Genomic DNA, 24567 nt, shown 5'->3' with positions numbered 1-24567 from the left:
TGCTGCATGCAGTTTTGTAGCCGTGCAGGCTCTCCTGACTGCACGGTGCACGCACATGGACGCTGAAGACAGGATAGAGCAGACGCCAACTTGGGTTTGGAGTTCCGCGCTTGTATTGTCTGTGACAAACATTTTCAGATTCCTGTCATCCTGTCATTTTGCAGTGTCGTTTCTGTTAATTGGCACGAACAATTCATTTTTGTCCAGTCCAGAGCTCGTGCCTGGAAGGCTGGAATCTTATGTCCAGTCCAAACGATGACATAAAAAGTACCTCATCTTCTTGTACGCAAGTTATGGCGTCTCAACTAGACAGGCTGATACATTTAGATGGATTTCAAGAATCAGAAACTACACCGGATCATGAGAGATATAACACGTACAATGATGCATCATGGGCAAAGATCCTGTCAGCTATTCTTTTCACATTGCAATTTGGAGACTGTCAGATGTCGGATTGGATTGGATAATGTTAAAGTATTAACTTAGGATTAACCATTTTCTCTACACAACGACTCAACGAGGCCCTGTGTAAAATTGATGGAGCTATGAACTCGTCTGAATGCACGCGTTAAATAGGGATATGGGAGAAGCCTACATTTCTATACCATGTCCAGCCCAAGTGATAATAACACCACTAAAATATACATCTCAGCTGTTGTATACAAGTAGTTCTGTGTTGTGTCTCAGCTAGAGATCCTGATTAATCTAGTTTGATCTCGTTGAATTGTGAGAAACTGAGAACTAGAAACAGTGAATTTCGCTGCGTGTCGTTAATGTTTTACATCAGCCAAGTAGGCAACATCATGTAGCATACTTGACTATATATGTATATGTGTGTGCGCGCGCGCGTGTGTATATATAGAGCGTGTTTCAGACTTGTTCATTGTCAGAGGGTCAGAACACATATAGAGTTTTGCTACCTGAGCGGTTTCCGGTTCTGTTTTCACAACAAAACTAATGGAAGCTGACGAGTGAGACCTTCAAATTGCAATACATGCAAGCACCAGCCTCGTCTTCCAGCTTGGGCGCGTACAATCTGCAATAGATCAGGGCATGCTGTCCAGATGGGCTGTGAAGCCAAAATGAATCAACTATACATTATTCTAACAGGAAGCAAAACTAGTGCCTTCTTTACTTCAAAATTTTTTTACAAAATTTGAATAGTAATACTTTCGTTTGTATTTGATAAATATTGTCCAATCATGGACTAACTAGGCTCAAAAAATTTATCTCGCAAATTACAAGTAAATTGTGTAATTAGTTATTTTTTTATCTATATTTAGTATTTCATGCATGTGCCGCAAGATTCAATATGATGAGGAATCTGAGAAATTTTACAAAATATTTTAGGAACTAAACAAAGAGATTCTGCACTGAACTTTGCGGACACGATACAGTGTGATGCAATAGTGGCCGGCATCCGGCAAAGATTCTCTACCAAATATCCCTTTCACATCTAGGAGGTGTCGGATTGGATGATGCTAGTATTACTTTAAACTCTTGTCATGTCGTTTATTTAACAAGGCCCGTGTCAAATTACTGCAGTGATCAGTGAGGAGCCGGTCGTCAGAAAGACGGATTATCCTAGTAGGTTACATGCATGATGCGTGGGATCCCAATGGCAATCCCCGACGGCAGGTACGACATGGCCAGGGCCACCTGTGGACGTAGACAAGTAGCCTTGTGTTGTGCGCAAAAACGCAGCGAACACGACACCTCGTGAGTCGCCATGGTTTGCTGCATCACGCATTCACGTAGGATAGGAAGAAAAAAGAGACGAGTTGGAAGAAATGTTCAGCTTTGCGGGTTGCGGCTAACTGAAGAAATTGCGCAATACTACGCGGCGCCTGTCAGCTTTGGACTGAATTTGCTCTCTGGACTTCTATAATACCAGACGCTGACTTGAATTCAGGCAAGCAACGGGACTGAGTTATTTATTTATTTATGGAACGGGATCAGATGTTAATCTCGCGATAATAAAACATCAGAGTTTGAGGGAGTACTAATAAAGCAGTTGCAATCATAAAAAAAAATAAAGCAGTTGCAGTGGATATAAAAAATTTAGATTGGATCCGAAGAGGAGAAGTTGTAATTTTACTATTTCAGTTTCCCTCTCCACTTTGCACTCAGCAGCGACACCAACCTCCCACAGACCCATTGTCAAAAGAAAAGAAAAACCCTCCCACAGGCCACGTCGCCACTCCCCACGAACTGCTTGCGATTTTTAACCGCAGCAACGCACCACGTCGCTGAACCAGGGACCCACCACGTAGCGCGGTAAAGTGAAAAATGTGGCCCACTCACGGCACTTAAAATGACTAGCCTACCCTTGACCTGACCCCTCTCCCTCCCATTCGATCGATCCCCCTCGCCGTCGCGGCATCGCGCGTTGCCCGCGTACGGTTGCCAGTTGCCACTGCACCGCCTGGCTTTAAAACCCTCGTCCATCCAAACCCGTCGGCGGTGGCGGCGACGAGAAAGGGGCGCGGGCTTTGCGATGGGCATCTCGTACCTGGTAAGCGCATCCTCCGCCTCCCCCTCCCCGTCCGTCTCTCTCTGGGTGGTGGGCATAACTTCGTTTTTTTTTTGTTTGAGTCGCGCACTCACGCGCGTGCTAGTGTTCGTACTCGCCCCAAGCGCCCTCTTTCCATGTGCTACTGCGCGTGTGGTGCCCTGCGTGGTGAATTGGGTATGGGGGCATTTCAGTACAAGAGCCAGCCAGCGAGCGAGCGAGCTATGGCCGGATGATTTGGGGGGAAAGTTCTGAGCTTTTCGAGGGGGGATTTGGAGGATTCTGCAAGAGGTGCTTTGCATTTTGGGCGCAAGCTTTTGCATTTCCAGGAGAAAGGATCGTGAATGGTGGGGCTGTGGGTGCTCAATGGTAACTGAGAGACGATGTTGGGGGTGTTATTGCTGAACCTTATGCCCAACCTTGTAAGAGATGAACGCTGAAAATAGACGATGCAGGATTCTATGTGGGAGTTGCATTTTCTGTGTAATTTTGCAGTGGTATAGAGTAATCTAGGTTTGGTGGTCTGAGTTTTTTTTTTCTCTTTGTCTGACTTATGATGAGGTAAAGCAATGTCATTGTTATGCGTTCAATCATGTGTTTCTCGATGTTTGGAAATACTTCTCATTTGATCATCAAAAAAGTGAATTTCTGAATTGTGTTATTGATATCTTGATGTTAGCACTCCTATATTTCCGTTTTGATGAATGACAATGGGGCAATGTCCTCGCGGGGAGAAAAAAGAAATATCTTGATGTTACCAATTGATTCAATCTAAACCTATAACCTCAGATCATCAGAGATTCAGAGTTTAATGCTACTTTTACTGTCACTGCAAAAAATATGTGGATGAATTTTAAACCGTCTGTAATCATTTTCCCTACTCTAATTTATATGATTGTTTCACTACGATCAATGGATTCGTATACTTGTATATATATGTACAGGTGTGAGACGTGGTTCACCTAAGTCAAAGAATAATTGTTCTGTGTCTTGATTCCAAGCACACATCTTGCACAAAATGTCGTCACTAGTTCTTCGCTTCAATCTGCTGAGGAACAAAATACGGACCAGCTGTCCAGTTAGGTTTCTCAAGCAACATGCTGGATTTTCATCTGGGAAATTGCTTCAACCTAAAAGCTACGAGAAACGAAATTTCGCTACGAATCTTACAGGGGCAGTTAGTTGGCACAAAACTGACCCAGGCTATTGTGTTCCTTCAATTCCGCCACTGTGGCTTCGGAAAACTTCTGGACATGACCAACCTGGAACTTTTCTTGTCTTTGATCTTGAGACTACTGGTTTTTTCCATGTGGATAATAGAATTGTTGAGTTTGCACTTCGTGACCTTTCTGGAGGAAAGGATTGCACATTTCAGACTCTCATTAATCCTGAACGGGATGTTCCCATATACGCTTCCGAGCTTAATAACATTACCACTGAATTGGTCTGCAGGCCTGATGTCCCAAGGTGTGTTTCTCTTCTGTACATGAATGCTATTCTTCATCTCGCGGTCACATGAATTCACATTAGTTTATAAATGTGTCTATAAATACTGTGGTACTGAAAATAAAACGTAAAATGCCTAGTGAACATTAATACAGTGTTATTCTCCAGAACTGTAATACCCACTCAGGTCATTGTGAAATGGCAAAGGGCTGTTGCCATTGCGGTTCATTTTGGAAACTAGTTAACTAGCAAGAAATTTATCAACTATTAACTTTCTTTCAGTGAGATTTATGCAATTTTTGTGTGCTTGAGTTTGTAGGATGTATTATCCTTTCAGCATTATTATTAGGTAAAATTCACCATGCTCTACTTCGACTTGATAGCATAACTACCCAGCACCTTGGATGCATGATAACTTGAAATAAATTAAGTACTAAATAAAATGTATCCTGTTGTTTGTAACTAACGCAAATTGTTCTAATCACCTAGAGACAGTTTTCAATTGTTGATTTACTATGCCGCTTGCGTCCTTGGTAGCCCCTTCATGTGCACGGCTGGGATTCATGTTTTAGATTTTAGATTTGTTGCAAATGCATGGTTGTTTTTTTGTAAAGAATTCATCCTCTCACTGGTTTCCCTTGAGATTTTGTTGTTAAACCTTTTTTGTTCCGAAATCTAAGTGGCATTTAGTTAGCTCATAAGAATCCATGCTACTAAAGGTCTTGTGCACCGAATACAACTGTTATGACATCACCACACATTAGCCTTGTGGGATATACTCAGTCCCAAATTCTTCATTCCTGAACATGACTTTGTCAACACAGACCATAATATGTAATGTAATCATTTATGTGAGAAATTGGAATTTGATCATTCAATTTTTTCCCCTTTGGCAAATATCCATGCTACTAAAGGTTTTATTATAAGCAAGTATTTGCTAACTTTCTGTGCAAGAGAAGGTTTTAAGCCTTTGTAACGAAAAATTTATTGATTGTGTGTTCTTTTTTGTTAACACTTAGCTCAACATTCCACTTACCCATATATGCTATCTTAATCTGGTTACCATAGGTTCAGTGATGTTCTTCCAATACTACTAGCATATGTTCGAAGTCGCCAAGCTCCTGGCAAGCCAGTTCTGTGGATTGCTCATAATGCAAAAGGTTTTGATGTCCCTTTCCTTAACCAAGAGTTTGACCGTTGTTCAGCCCAGGTTCCTTCAGATTGGCTATTTGTCGACAGTCTTCGTTTGGCGAGAAAGTTGAAGAAAATAGATGGTATGCCATCGTACATCTGGGTTCCTCTCATCATATAACGTTTGCTTGCACCTTGCTAAGACAATCCTAACAGCTCTTTCTGGGGCGCTGTCTGGGACTTTTTAAGACCGCAATCTCTTTCTATTCATGCATAGTAGTAGACAGAAAGTGTTTCTGTTGCGATGTGTATGAATTCAGTATAACAATTCAATTAATCATATTTGTGCTAGTATTTGAATGGTTCTTGTGGTATATATATCATTTTGCAGTTCTCAGTTTAATTGCAGATTTTGTGCTGTTTGCCTATTATGGTATATCTGAAGCACAAGTAGATCTAGTTCTAAGTGGATTTTCTGTTCTATTGCAGGAAAGAAAAATCTTGTGAACTTGGTGGCACTGGGAGAACGCTATGGTCTCAGTTCGGAAGGCCCATCTCATAGAGCAATGCCAGATGTGGAAGCATTATGCAACATTCTCCCAAAAATCACTCTGGATTTAAAATTGACATGTGACGATCTAATGAATGAGGCCATGAGATTTAGTGATGTCAGAAAGGCTTCTTGAATATGGTTTCCGATGTCCTGGTTGTTTTAGTTATAAACATATTTGACATATCATTTAGCTGATTGTTGTTGCAAATGGTGTAGTTTATAAAATTCTCAATGACCATAGCGTTCTTGTTTTGAAAGGCTTATGGTGATTTCATAGATTATCTAATTCTCAATGTTTATGGTGTAGTATGTCAAATTCTCAGTGCCTATGGGGATTTCTTAGTTATCCTACTTGTACTTGCTTTACTCATGAGTTGATGTGAAAAACGCTTGGTGCTGTTACATCCTTAAAACATAGCAAGAAAAAATTACGCTTCGCTTATGTTTTCTTGAGTGCTCTATTCAGTCCGCTGAACAATGTATTCAACTGGTAACTGCGGTCCTCCAGTCCAGTGGTTTGGTGTCTCTACCCATCTTCTTGCATCATAGTATTATATACTGATTCCACTCGCTTATTGGAAATGATGGAATGTAGCACTTGGAGCTGGATTTAATTTATCACTTGATTGGACCATCTAATTAAGTGCACGGTTGGCATGTTAGTGTTTCAGCCCAAAAGTAGGGAAGTAAGGCATCAATATGTACACTTGTCACAATATTGTTGAAAAGAGTATTTACCTTTTTTTGCAGGATGTAATTGATGTAGACATACGGGTTTGTTGTATTTTTAGGTTTTATGAAAAATGTGGTCACGGCTTTATTGGTATGGTTTCGAATATGTCTGGCTCTGCAATAAATCGAAAAGGCTATTTTCTTTTTCTCTCGGTGCCAATTTGTCTGCAAATATTATGTATCATATACCATCTAGATTCCTTTGTTTGGTACAGGCTAGTGTGGTGGCTTTTTTAACTTGGACGCGGATCGTGCAACCTGTTTTGAGCTCTTCATTATGGTATACTTTGAATTAGGTGCTCTGTTCTCTGTTGTACCGTGCAGTGCAACTTTTTTGTTCCACTCACTTGTTGCGCTGGACTGAAGATGGCACTACAAGAGTTTATAATTGGTTCGTCTCTTGTAGTATAGTTGTATTAACTAGTCCCCCTTATTGCCACGTGTTTATCATTGTTTCCTAAAGTTATCTACGACTGTCAGTTGGGCATATGTGGTCTTTTCTTGTAGCCATTTGTGGATCACCAGTCCCGCATTATGATGTGTTTGTGCCTTGCTATCTATGTGGACCAATTTTCTTGCAGAAGCCTAGGTGCAAAAGGGAAAGTGAAACAAATTGAGTCTCTTTTGGTATTTCCCAATGTTAAGCTATCTTATCTATGTTGCCGTCCATTTCATGCAAGTTGTAAATAAAAAATGTTTCTTTGTTTTGAACCCTAGGTTGGAGACATGCATTGTGCAGTGATGACAGATGACAACTAAGCAACCACTTGTTGCCTGTAGTAGTTGCTTTGGGTGGGATCCATGCACATGAGCAATATCAACATAATCTTGTTAGGTTACAGGGCTTGCGCCTTGAGTGCCACTTAAAACTTTTTTGTCTTTACCTGAAAGTGTATACATTTTATAGCCGCTGATGCACACTAGACTAGTTTACTTTTCCTCAAAACTTCAACTAGTTAGATTTTGCGAAGGTCAGCTGTTTAGGTCTGGTCAGTATGACTTGCATTTGTGCGATCGCATGACTTGGACCCCTGACGAGTGAACTACAGTTGTAGTTGTAGGTGACCTCATGGGCAACCTGGGTGTTTGGGTGATTCAGGACGAATAAGGTAGGTAACTCGGTTTCTGGTCATTTGCATGGTTACTACGACTCAGGAATGAGGATCAAATAGGTAACCACAGCTGAGATGTATCAATCGGTAGTCCTGTTTTCGTTCAGTTGGGACTTGGGAAATAAAAATAACCAAATCTTCTTGGTCACGATCTTTAGCGTGTGATTAGTCAGACCTGACCAATAGATGTTTCCAGAGATGATGTACCTTTTTCCCCCCGTTCCGAAGGCAAGCTTTGTGCTCGAGCCATGTGTCTCGTAAGCCAGGTGCTCGTTTCCTTGCAAGTACACATTACAGCCACGTTTTTTTTTTCTTGAACCTTGATCTTTGTCAAACACTTGTAATACAAAACACCTGCGCTCTCAAGAAATCTGCAGTAGTTGAGGGTAGGGTGATTAATTAGCTGACGCAAACGGCTCGTGAGGCGGCACATGCATCATGCATACGTGGCTCGATCTCCAGCCTCTTCTTGGAGGTGAGGTACTGATGACCTGGGCTCCACTTGCATGTCTCTATGTCGGGCTTTGGACGTGTTGGGGCGTGCTCTATGTCGGGCTGGTTTGGTAGAGCTCAATTTTAATAGTAAAATTATTTTTTAGAAAAATAGTTTTATAAACAGCTTTCTAGATGAAGCTGTTTTTTTAAAAAAATGTTTGGTAAATAGCTTCAACAACTACTTCATGTATAAATGAGAAAGAAAAAATGAGAGAGAGCTACAATAATCTATTTTTTTTAGTTTTATCTCAATTCATATCTTTGTGGGAGGAGAAGAAAAACAATTTCAACCATAAAGCTATTTTAGAAATAAGTGTTTGGCAAAAAAAAACAGCTCAAGCCAGTCTATAAATCTGTTGTGAACCCTTCTACGGCCATGCATGACGCAGATGTCGCGCCGAACACGATCACGACCGGCCGGTGTAGTGTAGTGTAGTGTAGTGTAGCGCGGTCCCTGATTCAGAATTCGGCACGCATGCAGATAACGATCCTTGGGGATCTCTGAAAATTTTAAATTCGTCACGTACGCGTGCAGTCGCATTTTGTCGCGCCGTGCAATAATATTTTTTACCAACAAACAAAAAAGTGTTGCGATCGGAGGGGATATGTGGTGGTGCTCGTACGCGCGATGGTGACGGTATCCACATCCACCAGTCTGCTCTGCCACGGCCACGCGACGTACACCAAGTGCTTTGAGATTCGTGTATTTATACTCTCTCACTACTACTTCATACTTCTTCACTGCTGCTTCACATTACTGATTTAGATTGCACACATCTCAATGCAATGTTGAACGATGAGGATAGCAGATGTTAAACCACTGCTACTTCATACTTCTCCACTGCTGCTTCACATTACTGATTTAGATTGCACACATTTCAATGCAATGTTGAACGGTGAGGATAGCAGATGTTGACTATGTATGAAAAAAAAAACTGCGTTCTCGTTGTTGCCGTGCCGGGAGCCGCGGAGTGGAATGCAGAGCGCAGGCTAAGCAGCAGGTGTGTGTGGTACAGGGCATCGTCCGGTCCGGCCGGGGCTCCAGCCTCCTGCAGGACAGCAAGCAATGTGTTCCGCGTGTATGTACGACGGCACGACGAGGCACCACCAAACCAACGTGTGATTCGCCGCCGGGGAGCCGGCCATTCGTACGCGCACCGAGATCGATCACGCCGGTCTGGTGGCAGGCAGCACCGCCGGCCACGCGTTTCGACGGGACGGGCGCGGTACCGCGCACTGTCTCCGAGTGATTCGGATCGTGAGGCGGGCGAGTCACGAGACGAGACCAGGGTTTTGGTTGCCGCGGGGCAGTACTACAGCACCACGAGCTAGAGTTTGTTGGTGACCGCCGCGTGCGCCGTGGGCGTGGGGGCGCTCGCGCACTTTACTCGGCGGTTTCGGGGCAGCCACCGCCACCGGCCGGCTGCCGCGGCGGCATTGGCCCGGTGTCCGGCATTTGTACGAGCCACGAGCACGAGGTCTCGCTGCGGGCCGGCCGGCACGGGTAGCCGGCTACCCTACTCACGTGAGGCAAACAGTGGTGCGCAGTGCACTGCTGGCGCGCGCAGCTGCGGCTGCACATGAGCGAACAACGAGGTTGGCCGGACGTCTTGTTCCCGTAGTACGACGTCGGTTGCCGCGACGGACAAACACGTCTGTACCAGCCAGCCAGCCAGCCCACCGTGGCAACCGACGTACTACAGGAACACGCGAGCAGCGCCGGGGCAACACACGAGCAGCGCCGGGGCTGGCCCCCGCCGGCACCTACGGGCCGGGCGCCTGCGTGCAGCAGTGCCACGTTCGTACTGCCGCCATTATAAACAATTTGCATCTAAACAAGGCATAGTAACGCTACAAATTAAGGCACTGTTTAGATTGGAGATAAAAAAATTTTGAGTGTCACGTCAGATGTGTCGGAAGAATGTCGGAAGGGGTTAAACTAATAAAAAAACAAATTACATAACAAATCTATTAACCATAATTAATCTGTTATTAGCACATGTGGATTACTTTAGCACTTAAGGCTAATCATGGACTAACTAGACTTAAAAGATTCGTCTCGTGATTTTCAACCAAACTGTGTAATTAGTTTATTTTTTATTTACATTTAATGTTCCATACATGTGTCCAAAGATTCGATGAGATGGATGGAAATTTTTTGGGTTGGTAACTAAATAGGGCAATAAGATTTTGTTTAGTTCACTCTAAAATCCAAAAACTTTTTAAGATTCTTTATCACATCGAATCTTACCATACATGTATGAAACATTAAATGTAAATAAAAATAATTAATTACACAGTTTATCTGTAAATCACGAAACGAATCTTTTGAGCCTAGTTAGTTTATGATTGGACATTAATTGTCAAATACAAACGAAAGTGCTATAGTAGTGAAATCTAAAGAAAATTAAATCTAAACAAGGCCTAAGTATCTCCTCACGTTCTCCACGTGCAATGCAGAAGCGAGGAGGAGGCATATATTTGCGCACATTCGAAAATGGGATCCGATCCGAGTATATATTTGCTCACATTTGAACATGGCACTTTAGGCTCCCCGCTTTGCGAAATTAAGCTGGAAGAAGGACCTGATCGAGTACGTACGTGCCACCTCGCAACAAACGCGTAACCAGTAGTAAAGCACGAGCTTCACATATCCACCATGCATCATCATCATCATGTCGCGAAATGCAATTATGCATTGCTAGCACCTCTCTCTCTCTCTCTCTCTCTCTCTTTTGTTTGCAGTAGTTGGCACTCACCTTTTTGTCCTGGAGAGAGACGTGACCCCACCCTTGTTATCTCACACGTGCAAGTCAAGTCCTAACACTCAGGCCTTGTTTAGTTCCGAAATTTTTTAAATTTTGGTACTGTATTGTTTTCGTTTTTATTTGATAAACATTGTCTAATTATAAACTAACTAAACTCAAAAGATTTATCTCGTGATTTACAGGTAAACTGTGCATTCAATTTTTGTTTTTATCTATATTTAATACTCAATACATATGCCGCAAGATTCGATGTGATATGAAATCTTAAAAAGTTTTTGGTTTTCAGAATAAAGTAAACAAAACCCCAGAATCAATTCCGTCCTGTTAAAAAAAATCACGCGCACGCTCATAATATTAATTAATTAAATAAATATTTGTGATACGGGTGCGATTACGACATGATGATATGTCTGTCCGACTGCTAGTTTTTGCGCTTGATCCTATCCGTTTTGATTTTCCACCGTTTTTGTTGTGTTCTCATTGGCCTGGAAAGAAAGGCACTCCTTATATTGTCTCCAACAACTACGACCTAAAACACAAGACTTATTTATCCTTTAACCAATACTACAGGCAAAAGGTTTAATATCTATTTTTAGTCTTCTCTAACAAGATTTAAAAGACAACTCTTTTTGCAAATGGATTTTCAGGATAGAGGATATTCAGATTTAAATTATGCCTATTGTGACACCTAAAATGAGTCTTCAATATAGGTACTTGGAAACTATAAATATTGTGTTGGAGACATATTTTAATCAATTTGGGTACCACAATGGATCTGATAGTCTTATGTAGTGTATATATGTCATGTAGCCTACTCCTACCGACTGGCGTGGCGTGTAGCTCCCGGGAATGAAGTAGCCGAGTACACACGTTCTTTTCAACTGTGTCTCGCTGTTGTTACTGATTGGCACGTTTTACCTGCCGCCTCTAAAGCGCCAACACGTCAACAATGTGGCACGTCCCTCGGTCCCCTGTGGTAGGAAGGAGACGAATATATAAGGGCTGAGATTAATTGACCCCGGGAAATGACGGGAATCGATTCGCTAATTAATTAATAGTAAGATATTCCTTTGTCATAAAAGCTTCAATTATTTGAATCTGTGTCATTCAAAGTTTAACTAACTTTATAGAAAAGAGTATCAATAGCTATACATAAAATGAATATTTTATAAAATATTTTATATGATAAATCTAATGTTACTAATTTGGTATAAATCTTAGCGTTTTTTTCTAGAAATTTGGTCAAAGTTTAAAACGTTTAACTTAAAACAACTTTAGGAATTGAAACTTTTTTAAGTTCAAACTCATGAATTGTTTAATCAGTGCATAGTGCACATACATAGTACATGGATAATTAATTTGGATACAGTGTTATCTACTCATACGTACATATTCGACTATGAGACACGGTTAAAAATTAGCACGTACTATATTTGATGTTAATTAGGACTAATTAAACTTGAATTAATTTTAAACTAATTACATAAGCAGTGACTTATTGGTGATTTAGTGAGACAAATCTATTAATTCTCATTAGAGACCTTGAGTAGTATAGGTTTACCGTACGTAACATCATATAAGCTAATAATCATGAGCTAATTAGGATTGATAGATTCATATTGCTAATTAGTCATCGCTTATGTAATTAGTTTTAAAATTAATTCATGTTTGATCCTTCTTATTATAGCATCTAAACATAGTAGTGCTAATTTTTAGTCCTATTATCCAAACGGGTCCAAGAATACGTGCAACAACCCTATGTACAAATAGGCCCACACGCACATACCACATACTCTTATGGTGTACTTCCTCCGTCCCAAAATAAGTGTCGTTTTCGCTTTCCAAGAAATAATTTTAACTAAATATATAGTAAAAAATATTAGTATTTATAACATAATTAGTATCATTGGAAAGATCTTTAAGTCTAGTTTTTTAATAAATTTATTTAGAGATATAAATATTATATATATTTTCTACAAATCGAGTCAAATTGTGGCATATGCATGAAGTTTTCAAAAAGTTTTCAAGATTCCTCATCACATCGAATCTTTCGGCATATGCATTAAGTATTAAATATAGACGAAAATAAAAATTAATTGCACAGTTTACCTGTAAATCGTGAGACGATTCTTTTGATCCTAATTAGCCTATAATTAGACAATATTTACCACAAACAAACGAAATTGCTACATTAGCGAAATCCAAAATCTTTTCGCATCTAAACAAGGCCTATATATTGTTATACGATACGATCGATCCGTGCATACATGGCTCGTCGGAAAACGATATGAATGAATGAAGAAAAAAAAGATCTTTAGTAGCACAACTCCCTCGTGCTAGCTCCTGCCGATGGACCCCTACTCCGAGAGCGATGAACAGTAGCGTCCAGGTCGCCGAGAGACGTACGATATATACCACACGGGCACACGGCCGGCGGGTTTCTTTCGCCGTCGTGTTGTTCGTGGTGTTAATTAATCCCCCGCGCTCCCCTCGTCGTCGCGCGCCGGCCGGCAGGCCGGGCAGCAGCAGTAATAACGATCCACTAGCGAGCACGACGTGAGTGGACGAAACGTGTTCACTCGCTCGCGCGCCCACACCGTGTAGCTGCAAGGAATCAAACGTGCAAGGAATGCCATCGCCTTCGCTAATCGCTATGATAGGACCCTGAAAACGACTCCTTTTCACTGCAGGGCGCGCGCATGGCTCAACGGAGCGTTATGTTTTTTTATTGAAACAATATAGGAAATAATATATATGTATATTGATAAAAGAATAAGTCTAACTTAGACTACGAAAGACGGCACAAGTGGCACCAAGAACACCACAGGATCTCTAAAACCACGTTCTTCTAATAAATGCATAATTAAACACCTTGAGGAGGTTCGATAGCAGCAGCTCCTTTCGGTAGATACCGTAGATAGTGATTTATCATGTCACCAGCTCATTTCCTATGTTTATTTGCATTGCACTCCTAGGAGATTATTTCGCCTAACCTACAATTGAGCTCAAATCAGTGATTAGCTAGCCTTGTGTCCACATCATAAGCAACCATGTTCCCGTCCCGGTTTCCGGAACGGGAACAAGAACTTGGATATCATTTTATAACGTAGAAACATGAACATTCACGTTTTTAGAACGTAGACGTTCTTGGAACGTGTGACATGGAAACAGAAACGTAGGTCTTGTTTCCGTTCCGATCTGCTTTAGGTCCACATCCCTCTTGGATGCATTTCCTAGCTAGTAGACACTTCTGCCTTGGTGCCTCCTCAAGCACCATCACAAATACAACATACAAGCATATACACTTACCTCATATCAAAACTCTTTTTTTCTTTCAAATAGTTTTTTAGATAATGGAACAAAGTTCTAGCTTCTACCATCTTTTTCTCAAATACCTCTACCATCTTTTTTTTCAAAATCTAGTACTCATATTCATAAACTCCCCAAGTGTTAAGTTTAGGCTGAAGAATTTTTATAGGGCTTTCTAAAGCCTTGTCCGACCCAATCTCAATCTTAAAACATACTCTTAGGACCTATATGTTAGAGCTCTACTCTTCGATTCTTCGATTTAGCTTGCTAATTCTTTGATGGTGTGCTCTAGTTGGGGGTGGGTGGGTTAGAATGTGGAGCGAGTAAGGAAGTGATTCCGGTAAAAATAGTGAGGAGTCAATTTTTTTAGCCCCTAGCTCAATCCAGTGTTAATAAAGAAGTTATTTGTGTCTTGTCCTTACCATAGTCTGGGTTAATTTTTCTACTTAACTGAGCAAGAATAATCACCACGAAGAAGCTGCTCTAAGGATGTTGCAAATTGCCCCTGAGCTCTTTATATACATTGTCAACATTAATAATCAAATGATTATAAATCATCCATGAGAAAATAATGTACTTACGAATTATGCATCCTTCTAGAAACTAGTACTATGCATCTTAAACTTTTTATACACATATACTCCTTTTGGCATCGCTGGAAAGAAAAAGAAGAAAAAAGAAATATCGCCACACCCCTGACATGTGGTCAGCAACGCTCGTCCAGCTACATCGCGCATCAGCGCCGTCCAAACGCGATCAAACGCTCACGAAACCACGCGTTTGGTGGGGTCGGCGCGGCTCTGACACCCCGGGTGGCGGGTAAGGTGACCTGGTGGTGCACGGTACCCTCCTCGCCGTCCAACGAAGCTATAAATTCCACCCAATCGCCGCACCACACCGCCCCTCACCATCATCACCATTCACCAACGCAACGCCCAAAGCTCCCCCAAACGGTAGGAGACAGACAGCAGCAGGCCGCAGGACTCCTCCTCCTCCTCCTCCTCCCTCTACGCACCCACCGAGATCCTTCCCGGCTTCCTGTGCAAAGGAGAATCTCCAGTTCTTCGGCCCCGGCCTAAGTTTTTGAGGTGGGTTTCATGTTTTTTTTTTCTTCTCCGCATGAATGAATTCGCGTGATTTCAGCCTGGTTTGCGGGGAGACCTGAAAGGACGGACTCTTTTTTGACCCTGCTGCCTCCCTGGATTGCTTGGCTTGCGGGGTGAGATTCCGTGTCGGTTTCCCCCGGGTTGCCTGGCGATTTTTGGAATTATTATTGTTATCTCTGGCCAGATTGCGTCAGAGGAGCGAACTTGTTGTGGCTATTCCCCCCTCCCGTAGTGCCGCAAATCATCCGATTTCTGTTGCAGTAGAGACGGAAATATCAATTTTTCTGTGACGGATTAATTATAATTGTTTGATTTCCCTGATTCTGCAGTGTTGCTTGCCCTGCCGCCGGAGTTTTCCTCTACCCCGAAGTCGAATCGGCTAAGAAGTTGATGGGATCGGGGGAACACTTGGGGAAGGTTGTGTGAGATCGCCAAGGGGACCGTGTGAATTCCTGAGAGGGCTGCGGCGATTCGGCTGCACGGCTGTATGAACTGTTTCGTGAACCTGGGACTCAACTCGAACTCGAACCACTACGTCGCCTGCCTCCTCATCTTCCTGCTGCATTTCTCCCCCCAGTTGTTAAATCCATCCAATTCTAATTCAAATTCAAGTAGTAATTGTGAAGGAGAAGAAGAACAGAGCTTCACAGATGGCGAACAACAGTAAGTCCTGCTTCTTCTCCGGGAGCTCTTTCAGTTTCGGGCTTATAGTTGGTAGATCGGATTTTGTTCCAATTTGAAAATATATCTTAAATCGATGTGAATTATTAAAGCTACTCAGGTGGGTGAAGAAGAGTCGATTGGATGACTTGGGATCATCTAGTATTTGTTTTCTGACATGATACGTTATTGGGTTTTTTGATTAGGTATTTATTTGGTAGATCTGACACCACTTAGTGGCAAAATTGATTTTTTCCAACTTAAAACTTTGGTTTCGTATGGTTGTTGGGAGGCACGCATGGGCCATGAACCATGAAGTCCCATATTCATTTGTCGGTGGAAGGAAGGAAAAAAAAACTAGACTTTATACAACTCACGCAAGAGGGGACCGACCACTTGGAAGCTTCTCGAATTTGACCCCATGTGGACTTGTGGACTCCTGTGCCTCATATATAGTGCCGGCGACCAGTGGCGGAGCCAGCGGTTTTAAAGAGCCTGGGCAAACCAATTATCCTCTATGCAATATACACATGCTGACTTGCTAACCACACTTTACTCCCTGAGTTAGCTCCTTGGTTTACCGTATTTGCGGCAGGGGAGCCCGGCCAACAGCCCAGGCTAGCCGGGCCTTGGCTCCGCCCATGCCGGCGACCTTCACTTATATTCTCACAAGCCCACCACGGTAGCACGATAAGGAAAAATTAACATATACTGATTTCTACGAAACCTGATGCTGTTCGTGTTAAGTGCTTCATTCCATGCATGTGCGATCCACATCGTTGTCATGCTCACGAACACGGGTAGATAAATGTATCATAATATTGGCTAGTGGATGTACCTGCCTACTTGTTTACTTATACCAATGCTGCAATTTGCATGCATTTGTACGTTCTCGGTATATACTGCTTTTGCTTGTCATTGTCATACATTCATGGGTATTACTTTTAGCCCTTAGTGTGTCTCATTGTGCCTGCTATCACTTGGTGATAGATGCTTGGTGAGCAATGAAGTTGTGCTGCCTTTTTATTTTCAAGCATATCTGATAGAGGGGTTTGCTAAATATGTGTCTTCCACAATCCCACTGAGTACCTAGTGTTACCAAGGCGATCATTAGCCAATAGCCACAAGACATGGCATGCTTATTCCTTATAGTTTGGTGCCCATATTGTCCAAACATGATCGAGAAGAGTGTACCAATCATTTATGACCTTGTGTCATGTCCATGCTCTGGCAAAGATAAATAAAAAGTTGTTCTCACCATTGCAATCTTCTGAAACCCCCTAATTTATATGCTATAAAAATGTTGCAGTCAAGAGTGATCTGTCTTGTGCCAAAGCACCCGCGGTTAATACAGACCAAGAACACTACACAGGCCCAAATTTAGTTGTCGAGAGGACAGTGAAAATCTTAAAATGTCCTGTCTTACCTCGCCATCATTGTTCTGAGACAGGGGAACATGCCTCACTACTAACCCTCCATGGTGGAGGGGGTAGAGGAGGGTTGATGTGAGAAGAACAGGCGATATCGGCAATTTCACAACTTGGTAGGCTTCTTTGTGTTACTTCTGTATGAACTGGTCTTTTATCATTTGGAGGCACTCTGCTCGTTGGAGCGAAATATCAGTCTTATGATAAACCCCACCAGATTAGCAACCACCAATTGCATCAAAATTTGCAGAGCATTAAACTTGAACAGGTTTATGTCATCCAAACACTAAAGCAGTAACAGACATGAGAATGTTTCAGGAAGTTTCTTTTATGGATATAATTAAAAGAAGCAGGAACCATCCACCTTTATTTCCTTCTTTTCTCTGAGTCAAAATTGTGATACTGCTAGAATAATAAATTTGATTAGAAATGTCTTTGAACCTTACCTTTCCTTCTCAATATGATCAATAGAACTAAACTTGTACTTCTGAACACGTTTTGTACTTAAACATTTTATTTCCTGTGTTACCTTTACTGAGATAAAACATATTTTGTATTCATGTCAGGTTCATTTGGTGAAAATGCTAGGAGAAAGCCACACACACCAACCGCTATTGTTATTGGTGGTGGGTTTGCAGGTCTTGCTGCTGCAGATGCGCTCAGAAATGCCTCCTTCCAGGTATTTTTCAGTGTGCTGGTGCAATTTTATGACCCATATTTCTTAGACGAAAATGAGAATTTGTGATGCATTTCAATTGTCGTGACACATTCCAGGTTATTCTTCTGGAATCCCGTGATAGGATTGGTGGCAGAGTTCACACTGACTACTCGTTTGGGTTTCCAGTCGATCTGGGAGCATCTTGGTGAGTTCCATTCTTTTTCTTTTTAACTTTCACCATGTGCCCAAAAGTTTATCTTGAACTGTGATATCATCATTTTATTCATCAGGCTTCATGGCGTCTGTGAAGAAAATCCCTTAGCACCAATAATTGGAAGGCTTGGGCTTCCACTGTACCGCACAAGTGGAGATGATTCTGTGCTGTTTGATCATGATCTGGAGAGGTAAAACTTTGCATTAGGATGAATTGTACTTTGAGAGACGATGGAGCAAATGATGGGTGCTAACTTGTTCTATTTCCTTTCAGTTATGCACTCTATGACACTAATGGACGTCAAGTACCACAAGAGTTGGTAGAAAAGATTGGGAAGGTGTTTGAGACCATACTGGAAGAGGTATTCCCTCCTTTCAATTAGTGGTGTGTCGGTGCCTGTTGATTTTAGGTAGTTTCTATTATTTGATTTACTCATTAACACTTCTGGCACAGACTGGCAAATTGAGGGAAGGAACCAATGAAGATATGTCTATTGCAAAAGCCATTGCAATTGTTATGGATAGAAATCCACACTTCAGGTTTATACTAATCTAATTTCTGCCTATGTGCGCTGGTCTGCGCAAACATTCCGGTCATTTTAATTGGGTTTTCCATATGTTCACTGCAGGCAAGAAGGGATTGCTCATGAGGTCCTTCAGTGGTATTTGTGCCGTATGGAGGGTTGGTTTGCCACCGACGCTGATTCAATTTCACTACAGGGTTGGGATCAGGTATGTTTATTTGCTTAGTAGCTGGCCAATGTACTTGCAAATTATGAAATTACTGTGCCTTATTCATTATAATGTTGATGGGATGCAGGAGGTGCTGCTGCCAGGTGGTCATGGCCTCATGGTTCGTGGATATCGTCCGGTTATAAATACTCTTGCGAAAGGCTTAGATATACGCCTCAACCATAAGTATGCGTCTCTATCCTTTTCTTATTAATTTGGTAAATAGTTGCAGTTTCACTTTCATCAGCCATTCCTTCAGTATTGATCCTTGTTCTTTGTTCTTCAGGGTTGTGGAAATTGTTCGCCACAGGAACAGGGTAGAGGTTACTGTAAGCAGTGGCAAAACATTTGTTGCGGATGCTGCAGTGGTCGCTGTTCCGTTGGGTGTCCTGAAAGCACAAACCATTAAATTTGAGCCGAGGCTGCCAGACTGGAAAGAAGAAGCAATTAGAGAACTTACAGTTGGAATTGAAAACAAAATTGTTCTTCACTTCGGCCAGGTTTTCTGGCCTAACGTGGAGTTCCTCGGCGTCGTTTCCTCTAGCACGTATGGTTGCAGCTATTTCCTCAACCTTCACAAGGCAACAGGCCACCCTGTCCTTGTTTACATGCCTGCTGGCCGCCTTGCTCGTGACATCGAGAAAATGTCAGATGAGGCTGCTGCCCAGTTTGCCTTTTCTCAGTTGAAGAAGATCCTTCCCAATGCAGCTGAGCCGGTTAGTTTGTTGACGATACCTTCGACTACTACAGTAATAAAAGAATCCTGCTATAGAGCATTTCTTTTCTTACAGCCTATGCTGACCAAAATTTGTTATTGCAGATAAATTACCTGGTGTCACACTGGGGCTCAGACGAGAACTCACTTGGTTCCTACACGTTCGATGGGGTGAACAAACCCCGGGACCTGTACGAGAAGCTGCGCATCCCCGTGGACAACCTGTTCTTCGCGGGTGAGGCGACGAGTCTCAAGTACACGGGCACGGTGCACGGCGCCTTCTCCACTGGTGTCATGGCGGCCGAGGAGTGCAAGATGCGGGTTCTGGAGCGGTTCAGGGAGCTGGACATGCTGGAGATGTGCCACCCTGCCATGGGCGAAGACAGCCCCGTCTCTGTCCCGCTGCTCATCTCCCGGCTGTAAGCGGATGAGCAGTTGTCGTTGTCTATTGGATCGGCACCTGAGAGTAGGCTGGACGTCCCACTGATTGCCGGAGGGAAGCAGGCAGTTCATGGAGAAAGAGACTCCCCCTTGCCTCTCCTCGGCATGAGGCATGTGCTAGCGTTACTTGTGGCGTGCCATATATTATTGAACTTGTGTGTGTGTGGGAACCCTTATGTATATTGTGGGTCTGTGAGACTGTTCATGTAACACGAGTTATCATGCCCGTCTTCGTAGGAAAAGATACCGTATGTATGATGAACACTTGTAATAATAATATAATATACATAATATATGGAACTCAACTATTTGGAGTATTGAGGGCTTGTTTGGCACAACTCAACTTCACTAGTAAAGCTGTTTTTTTAGAAAATAGCTTCATGAGTGACTTTCTAGATGAAGCTGAGCTGTTTTAGAGAAAGTGTTTGGCAAAATAGCTTCACCAACTACTTCATGCATAGTTGAGAGAGAGAAATGAGAGAGAAGCTGCAATAAGCTACTTTTTTTCAGCTTCATCCAACTTATGTCTTTGTGAGAGGGGAAAAAAACAGCTTCACCCATGAAGCTGTTTTGGAAATAAGTGTTTGGCAAAAAAACAGCTCACAACAGCTTCACAAACAGGCCCCGAGTGATTAACACCTCAGCTTGTTTACGGGTCATCCGAGCGCCCAACGGCGAAACACAGATTCCTACTCAGATTCAGTTTCGAAGATTCCTTCTCGGATTCAGTTGCCGGTATTATAAAATCCTCAGGACGTAGCGGCGGCCGGTGCACCCGTGGAGACAGGCAGACCGCAGAACAGCATTGATCACAGACAATCGATCCATCAACCCGATTTCGCTACTAGATCCGATCCGAGGAGACAGACAGAGAGGCCGGCCATGCAGTGCCTGGCGCGGGCGGTTGCGCGAAGTGCTCGCGCAGCGGCGGCGGCGGAGGCGGAGGGTTACGGCGGCCGGAGGTTTGCTTCCACTGGCAGCCTTGGCGCCAGCGCCGGCGCCGCCAAGGCCTACAACTATAACATCAGACAGAGGCGCCGCCTCCTACAGGAGCGCATGAGATTGGCACACGAACGGCGCCAGCTGCGGAGGATATTGGCCAAGCTGGAGGCGGTGGAGGGGAACTTGGATAAGCGGCGGGAGGCGCCGCTGGGAGCGGGATTCGTGAGATTCGTGTTACGGACCCGTTTTTGTGCCGCCATATGTGTCGGCCTGGTAGCTCGGCAGCTCTTCTTTGGTACTACTACTCCCTCTGTCCAAGACAAAGAATAAGTCTCACCAAATAATAATACTGAGTTTGATTAGATTTAGTATTTTTTTATATATTTGAATATTCGGATTGTGCATGCAGTTCTTGATGAGAAATAATAACAGTGCTAATATAAGAAGTTGATTGTGTATTTCTTTTCTTTGGTAATATAAAGATGGTGGCCGTCCGTCCTTTGTGTGCATCGATCTTTGCAGCGCATTTCACGATCTCGGGCTCTCACGGCCTGGGCTAGACCGACGCGGCGACGCGTTTTTTTTGGAGAGCAGGGCCACATGTGGCTGTGTGGGCTGTGGCTCCCTCCACACATACCGACACCGAACTACCAATGCCTTTGCTCATATTCGAAAGCAACAGAGATGGCCGATGCCGGTGGCATATACAGCGCTCACACGCATGGATCGTGTACCGGCGACGGCATATCAACTGACGTTTTTTTATCTGCCAAATTTATCAATTATTTAATAATATTTTTCTTTAAAATAAATTAATAAACAATACTTTTAGTTATGTCTTATCATACAAGTGAACAAGCCGTTAACATGTGAGTCCATGGACGCCAAAAGCCTATTAGCAGCACTCTTTTTTTTTTGGCTACTGGTTTTACTGTCTTCTTGCACGAGTGCACGACGCCAGGAAGAAGGCGCGAAGCGAACCGAGCAAGATCATGTTCCCGCGAAAACACAACTCCCAGTTCCCAAATCCACAAGTTCTACTGCTCGTCTGCCCGTCTCCCCTCAACCGCTGTACTCACTGAGACGACGGCCCCACCGCACACTGGCCCCACATGGCAGTTACCCGTGCCCCAACGACCAGTCAAACCCAAAGCGTCCACGGCCACGCAACGACGCTCGCACACGAAAGTCTCGAGCCATCCCATCCGTCTACTCACCACACCAACGGCGCGGATCCCCTCCTCTCCCGACGCCGGCCAGATCCGCCCGCCCCCACTGCGAAAAAAAAATCCCGTCGTCTCCACTCCACCCACTCCCCCCTCCCCCTCGCTCTCGTGCTCTCCCTCTCTCCCGGATCCGAATTGCCAGCGCACCAATCGAGCTCGCGGGACCTCGCCGGCGCCGGCGATGGCCTCCGCCCTGCTGGCCGGACGGGGCGGGGCGCACCACCACAGCTCCTGGGAGACGCGCGCCCCGCTCGCGCCCATCCCGCCCAACCCTAGCCCCAGCCAGCCCCACCCGCGCGCCGACGGGTCCAAGTCCAAGTCCAAGCCGCGGGCGGCGGCGGCGGTCGGCTACGTGACGTTCCGCCCGTCCTCCCTCGGCCAGCGCGAGGCCCGCGCGCTCCGGGACCGCCTCGCGGGGGAGCTGGGCCAGGTCCGCGCCCTCCTCTCCCGCATCGACACCTGGCAGCAGCAGGGCCCGCCACCGCTGCCTCCGCCGCCCGCGAAGCAGCAGCTCCGCGGGACGATGCGGAAGCGGTGCGGCCAGATCCTCACCAGGCTGCGCAAGGACAAGCGGAGCGTGTGGTTCAACGCGCCCGTCGAGGTGGAGCGCCTCGGCCTCCACGACTACCACACCGTCATCAAGCGCCCCATGGATCTCGGCACCGTCAAGGAGGGCCTCGCCGCCGGGAGGTACGCCTCGCACGACGACTTCGCGGCCGACGTCCGCCTCACCTTCACCAACGCGCTGCGGTACAACCCCGTCGGCCACGAGGTCCACACGTTCGCTGGCGCCCTCCTCGCCTACTTCGAGAGGATGTACAAGGAGGCGCTCGCTAATTTCGAGGAAGAGTGCAGAAGCCTTGAGCCCCCGCCAAGGCCAGTGGCGGTGGAGTTGCCACCTCCACCGGCAGCTGAGCCTGTTGAGGCGAAGGTTAAGCCGAGAGCTGGGAATGTGAGGATGCGGAAGCCCAAGGCGAGGGAGCCGAACAAGAGGGAGATGAGCCTGGAGGAGAAGAACATGCTCAGGATTGGGCTGGAGAGTTTGCCTGAAGAGAAGATGCATAATGTGCTTCAGATTGTGAGGAAGAGGAACAACAACCCGGAGATGCTTGGGGATGAGATCGAGCTTGATATTGATGAGATGGATGTTGAGACACAGTGGGAGCTTGATCGTTTCGTAACTAACTTCAACAAGGCGCTCAAGAAGTCTCAGCGTGCTGCGATGATGAATGGTGGCGCTGCTGATGTAACCAGTGCTGCTGTGGCTGAGGATGACACTGCACCTGTGGGCGATGTGCCTGCATTGGTTGACAATGATGATGCGGTAACGACAATAGGAGCAACACATTCCTTTTTGGTTGCAGCCAGTGGATGTGTAAATTGGGTCTCATGCTAGTTTGTTTGTTTATTATTTTTACAGGAGAGTGAGAAACCTGTGAAGAGCACTGCTATGGCTGAGCAGGTGGATGAATATGTTGATATTGGGGATGAGATGCCTACAGCCACTTACCAATCCATGGAGATCGAGAAGGATGCTGAAGGTGTGACTGGCTCTGGTGGTTCTGGCAGTGGCTCTTCATCCTCCAGTGGTATGATGAAGCTGGCATTGTGTATTCCTTCAACAATTCCAAAATTTCTTCAGGGAGCAGACCTTTTACATTTACTGTTACCTTCTTTTGCAGGTTCTGAGTCGAGGAGCTCAGGGGACAGTGCCTCAGGAGCTGGCAATGCTCATTCTTTGGCTTAGGGAAGGTTGTTAACAATAGGATTTGAAAATTTGGATGATCTGAGTTCGTGTTCTGGGGTGATTTGCGTAGAGCTAGAGGTAATTGTAAGTATGTAGCTGTTTCTGAGATGTGGGTGTCTGCGTAGGCTTCATTACACAGTTAGTAGTAGATAACAAACTGGCTTTGTGGGTGTCTGGTAGCACCATGTGTATGTAAGCTGGAGGTGGAAGGTACTGGGGTGTTAAAAGTAGTCGATCGACCTTCTGGTATGAAGGGGGCCAGGGCTAGTGTCTGTGTTCTTTTGTAGTACAGTTGTTCTGGTGTAGATCTCTTATCCCTTATGTAATTGATTGATGCCTTGTGCATGACATTAAAGTATGGTTTTATAAGTAACAATGCAGTATCTTTTGTTCGGTGGTGACTTTTGATGTAAGGGTTATTTCAGCATTTCGGATAGGCCTACGCAAGATAAATTTCAATGACCATGCATGTGTGTGTTGAGTTTGTTCTGGTGGTGTTGCTTGATATATCAAAATTATCATCCTCTGACAGGCCTGTGCTTCTTTATCGTATATAATAACACCACAAGACCAGGGGGTTGATGTGTGTTTATTTGGTAATTTGGAATTTTAGGGGTTCTTGTTCGAGATTCAGGTCACTGG

The 24567-nt window shown here is 44.2% G+C and overlaps 3 protein-coding genes across 4 annotated transcripts; all 3 read left to right on the top strand.

Moving 5' to 3' along the window:
- Nucleotides 2342–6084, top strand: LOC8074728 (exonuclease DPD1, chloroplastic/mitochondrial). The gene is made up of 4 exons (XM_002448511.2): nucleotides 2342–2515; nucleotides 3457–3979; nucleotides 5027–5232; nucleotides 5579–6084. Exons 2-4 carry the CDS (start codon nucleotides 3531–3533, stop codon nucleotides 5773–5775), a joined length of 852 nt encoding a protein of 283 aa, XP_002448556.1. The 5' UTR covers nucleotides 2342–2515; nucleotides 3457–3530; the 3' UTR covers nucleotides 5776–6084.
- Nucleotides 14943–20337, top strand: LOC8074727 (probable polyamine oxidase 2). Of its 2 annotated transcripts, XM_002448510.2 has the most exons (11): nucleotides 14943–15146; nucleotides 15494–15827; nucleotides 17818–17930; nucleotides 18026–18114; nucleotides 18200–18313; nucleotides 18397–18484; nucleotides 18577–18662; nucleotides 18752–18854; nucleotides 18943–19040; nucleotides 19141–19570; nucleotides 19675–20337. In XM_002448510.2, the coding sequence occupies exons 2-11, from the start codon at nucleotides 15815–15817 to the stop codon at nucleotides 19990–19992; spliced, it is 1452 nt and encodes a 483-aa protein (XP_002448555.1). In that variant the 5' UTR covers nucleotides 14943–15146; nucleotides 15494–15814; the 3' UTR covers nucleotides 19993–20337. The 2 variants fall into 2 exon arrangements, with proteins under 2 accessions (XP_002448555.1, XP_021318526.1); XM_021462851.1 differs by lacking the exons at nucleotides 14943–15146; nucleotides 15494–15827 and adding an exon at nucleotides 17145–17367.
- Nucleotides 22246–24359, top strand: LOC8066802 (transcription factor GTE7). Its single transcript, XM_002448509.2, has 3 exons — nucleotides 22246–23502; nucleotides 23599–23767; nucleotides 23861–24359. Exons 1-3 carry the CDS (start codon nucleotides 22360–22362, stop codon nucleotides 23923–23925), a joined length of 1377 nt encoding a protein of 458 aa, XP_002448554.1. The 5' UTR covers nucleotides 22246–22359; the 3' UTR covers nucleotides 23926–24359.

Source organism: Sorghum bicolor, chromosome 6 (genome assembly GCF_000003195.3).
Source record: "Sorghum bicolor cultivar BTx623 chromosome 6, Sorghum_bicolor_NCBIv3, whole genome shotgun sequence".
Classification (NCBI taxonomy): Eukaryota; Viridiplantae; Streptophyta; class Magnoliopsida; order Poales; family Poaceae; genus Sorghum; species Sorghum bicolor.
Note: the sequence above shows the minus strand (reverse complement) of the source record. Positions and strands in the feature narration are given on the sequence as shown.

Bases quoted from the DNA above. Each gene is read 5' to 3' on its own strand.
- LOC8074728 (XM_002448511.2), top strand. From the start codon at position 3,531: ATGTCGTCACTAGTTCTTCGCTTCAATCTGCTGAGGAACAAAATACGG. The intron at 3,980-5,026 runs GTGTGTTTCTCT...TGGTTACCATAG, and splicing joins TGCAGGCCTGATGTCCCAAG to GTTCAGTGATGTTCTTCCAA. The intron at 5,233-5,578 runs GTATGCCATCGT...GTTCTATTGCAG, and splicing joins AAAGTTGAAGAAAATAGATG to GAAAGAAAAATCTTGTGAAC.
- LOC8074727 (XM_002448510.2), top strand. The intron at 18,485-18,576 runs GTATTCCCTCCT...CTTCTGGCACAG, and splicing joins TTGAGACCATACTGGAAGAG to ACTGGCAAATTGAGGGAAGG. The intron at 19,041-19,140 runs GTATGCGTCTCT...TTTGTTCTTCAG, and splicing joins GATATACGCCTCAACCATAA to GGTTGTGGAAATTGTTCGCC.
- LOC8066802 (XM_002448509.2), top strand. From the start codon at position 22,360: ATGGCCTCCGCCCTGCTGGCCGGACGGGGCGGGGCGCACCACCACAGC. The intron at 23,503-23,598 runs GTAACGACAATA...TTATTTTTACAG, and splicing joins TGGTTGACAATGATGATGCG to GAGAGTGAGAAACCTGTGAA. The intron at 23,768-23,860 runs GTATGATGAAGC...CTTCTTTTGCAG, and splicing joins TGGCTCTTCATCCTCCAGTG to GTTCTGAGTCGAGGAGCTCA.